Genomic DNA, 3831 nt, shown 5'->3' with positions numbered 1-3831 from the left:
AGAAATGCAAACTTCCAAATAATTCATCTCCATCTTCATCATCCAACAAAAAGAAAAAAATATTTAAAATGGTGGAAAAATTATTTTATTAATTGTAACAAAAATTATAAATTTGGAAAGCCTTCTCAATTAAGAGTGGCCCTCCTCTCCAAATAGAGTTACAAAAATTTTTACACCCTTAATCCCTTACTCTCTACCCTTATTTATAGTAAACATCAGTGAATGTGAGCCATTGGATCAAAATCTTATCCAAAACAATCCATTTTTAGCCTTTGATGCATAACAGAATGTCTGACATCGATGCAGGCATCGATGTCCGCATTAATGCGCGCATCGATGCTAGCATCGATACTCTAATAAAAATTTTGACTTCACGGTTGGCTTCATCTCATCGATATAGGCGATTTTTATATATTATATGTTAAATTGTGCCTTCCGGATTAGGAGATATCGTCGTTTCTTTGCGGCCAACCATCTTAAATACATTTTTTTTAAATATGATTTTTTTTATTTTCTCCGGCTTCTACAAGCTACTCGGCTTGATTCTAGGTTTGGGCTTTTTGGCTTTTGCTTGTATTCTTCATTTAATTCATTGGTTTTTGTTGAGAGAAGAGATCTTGGGTTTTATTCTTGATTAACCTATAATTAAAGATAAAAACAATTATTAATGGTATATTTATTTATGTAAAATAGATAATGAGGGTATAAAATTATAATAAAAATGTGATTATCATAAATATAACTAGATAGATAATCATGAACACAAGCATTTCATAACTATTCATTTTACCTGCTCAAACAGGTGTGGGTAGTCGCGACTTATATCCTCTTCGCACTTCTAAGAAGCCTCCTCAGGTCCTTTCCTGTTCCATTAAACTTTGACTAAAGGAATCACCTTATTTCTAAGTCTCTTTTCTTCTCTTGCAATAATACGAACTGGAGTCTCAATAGTGGTCAAATCATCATGAATCTCAACCTCCGGTGCGTCCAACACTCGCAGCTGCTCCTCATTACGTAAATGCTTCTTGTGCATCGAAACATGGAAAATATCATGTATGCTCGACATCGATGTTAGAAGATCTAGCCGATATGAAATACCTCCAATATGTTCAACAATCTGGAACGAACCAATATATCTTAGGACAAGCTTTCCCCATCTGCTAATTTGTTGAACTCCCTTCATCGGCGATACGTTTAATAAAACATAGTCCCCAACCTGGAACTCTAGCGGTCGTCGCCTCTGATCTCCGTAGCTCTTCTATCGACTCTGTACTGCAAGAATACACTCCCAAATTATTGCTACCTTCTTTATAGTCTATCTTACAAGCTTCGGTCCAAGTAACAAGTTGTCCTCCGGTTCTGCCCAACAAATCGGGGATCTACAAGACCTCCCGTATAACGCCTCATATGGTATCATACCTATAGTTGCTAGATAACTGTTGTTATAAGCAAACTCAATCAATGGGATATTATCTTCCCAGCTACCCTAGAAATCAATGATGTATGCCCGTAACGTATCCTCCAACACTAGGTTGACTCTCTTTGTTAGGCCATCTGTCTGCGGCTGGAAAACGTTGCTGTACGATAGCTGGCTGCCGAAAGAATTTTGAAAACTCTTCTAGCAAATATCCAAATTGAAGACCGAGCCTCAGTCCGAACCTCAGCCTGATACAATCATCTTTGGAACTCCATGTAGTCTCATGATCTTCCGAATAAAAATTCTCGCATAAGCCTTCGTTGTATAAGTCGTCTTCACTGGTATAAAATGCGCCGACTTCGTCAATTGGTCTACAATCATCCAAATTGAATCATTCCCTTTATTAGATCTCGATAAGCCTACAATAAAATCCATAGAAATATCTACCCACTTTCACTCAGCAATGGGTAAATGCTGTAGGGTTCCTATGGGTCTTTGATATTCTGTCTTTACTTGCTGGCAGGTAAAGCACTTAGATACATACTCCACAATCTCCCTACACATGTCGCTCCACCAAAAATGTCTCTTTAGGTCCTTGTACATTTTGGTTGTGCCTGTATGCACTGTGTACCTGGTGTGATGTGCCTCATCAAATAAGTCCTTCTTCAGTTGTGTATTATTTGGCATCACTAATCAGCCTTTTATTCGAAGACCTTCATCTGCTCCAACGGCCCAATCTGAAAAACACCCTAATGTCACTAGGAAAGAGCCCTAGAGGGGGTGAATAGGGTTTATGCTAATCTTATTTGATTTATGCCAATTAAAAACAAATTAACAAATATCCTAGCAAATATGATATGTGACAAGTTATATATGCAAGGATATACAAATAACACAATGGTAAATTAAACAAACTACAAATGTGATAGGGCAATATACACAAAGAGTAATAGACAATGGTGGTATAAGATAAACACAAAAGTAAATGTGCCAATGATAATCATAAACACACGATATGATCATGAAGTTCGGTCAACCACTTGACCTACATCTCCGCTCCTCACCTCGAGAAGATTTCTACTATCACAATCGGGTTTTCTACGCTCACCTAAATAACGTTTACACCACACAATATTGGTTTTCTAGTTCGCTAAAAACTTTATAATCCACACTCTTGCAATCCTATTTTACACCCTCTAAGTATTGGTCTCTAGCCCGTGTCTCCTCCAAGTGTTAGGAATTACAACCTACCTCAACGTATTACCACCTACCCTACTCCTCTTGGAACGACCCCGTCTCTCACCACACACTCCTCTTGGAACGACCCCGTCTCTCACCACACACTCCTCTTGGTGTACAAGTATATTCCAAAGTGTAACTCACAATAAAGGCTCACAAATACAAATATTTATTCTATAACTAGATGAGAACTCAATTAAGCTCGCTCTCTAAGTCACAAACCCACAACCCTAAATTATACTATGTATGCAAAGACAATAAGCTTAATGGTTTTGTATGAACAAAGAGAATAAATCAAAACAAGTCTAAACTCAATTAAAATCAAGCTTATGAAAAATGAACAAAACAATAAATAGCTAGAAATATCGTTTAGTAATTCTTCTCTAAAAAATAAGATAGAGAGATAGAGATTGAAGCTCAAACAATGAAGATGATCTCCTCCACTTGTGAAAATTTCTTCACAAACCAAACAAACACTAAAACAAACTTTAAAACCCTTAAACTCTTTTGTAAACTTGTATAAACAATTTTCACTAGTTAGTGGGAGAGAGAAATGCAATGGGGTATTTATAACAGCCCAAGACATCAGCCAAAACTCCAAGAAAATGACCAAAAACCCAAAATAGTACAAGGCTGAAAAAACTAGCCATTACAGCATCATTTGACTGACGGCCTTATCAGTCGACTGATGACCTCATCAATCGACTGGTCAATAAACCAACATAAAAATAAAAACTATTGATGAATCCAGGTATTTTTATCGGTCGACTGAACACTTTCATCAGTCGACCGATAACACAATATCAGCCTGTTATGAATAGTAAAACTGATTTTTAAACTCCTTTTAAAATAGCAAATAAAATCAAAAACATATAAAACTTTGTGAAATGCTTGTAAACATGAAAATGAACATGTTACAGAAACTGGTTTTCAAATAAAACCTCCCAAATGAGAAATCTATTCATTTTATAAAATAGTCCAAAACATGAAAATGAACAATACTTGTTTTTAACATTTTGACTAAACCATGTTTTAAAACTTTATAAAATAATTATAGAGACTTGATAAGATATGTATATGGTGATTGTTAAGTCTAAAAACTAAGAATATAATATTTTCACAAAAATACATATTCTATGCAATATTTTTTAAAACACAAAGAATATGAAACAAAT

At 35.5% G+C, this 3831-nt stretch overlaps 1 protein-coding gene across 1 annotated transcript; it reads right to left on the bottom strand.

Moving 5' to 3' along the window:
• LOC109821292 lies at positions 872–1183 on the bottom strand. Its single transcript, XM_020387479.1, has one exon. The coding sequence runs from the start codon at positions 1181–1183 to the stop codon at positions 872–874; it is 312 nt and encodes a 103-aa protein (XP_020243068.1).

The sequence above is a fragment of the Asparagus officinalis genome, chromosome 8 (assembly GCF_001876935.1).
Source record: "Asparagus officinalis chromosome 8, Aspof.V1, whole genome shotgun sequence".
Classification (NCBI taxonomy): domain Eukaryota; kingdom Viridiplantae; phylum Streptophyta; class Magnoliopsida; order Asparagales; family Asparagaceae; genus Asparagus; species Asparagus officinalis.
This window is presented reverse-complemented; position numbering and strand designations above follow the sequence as displayed.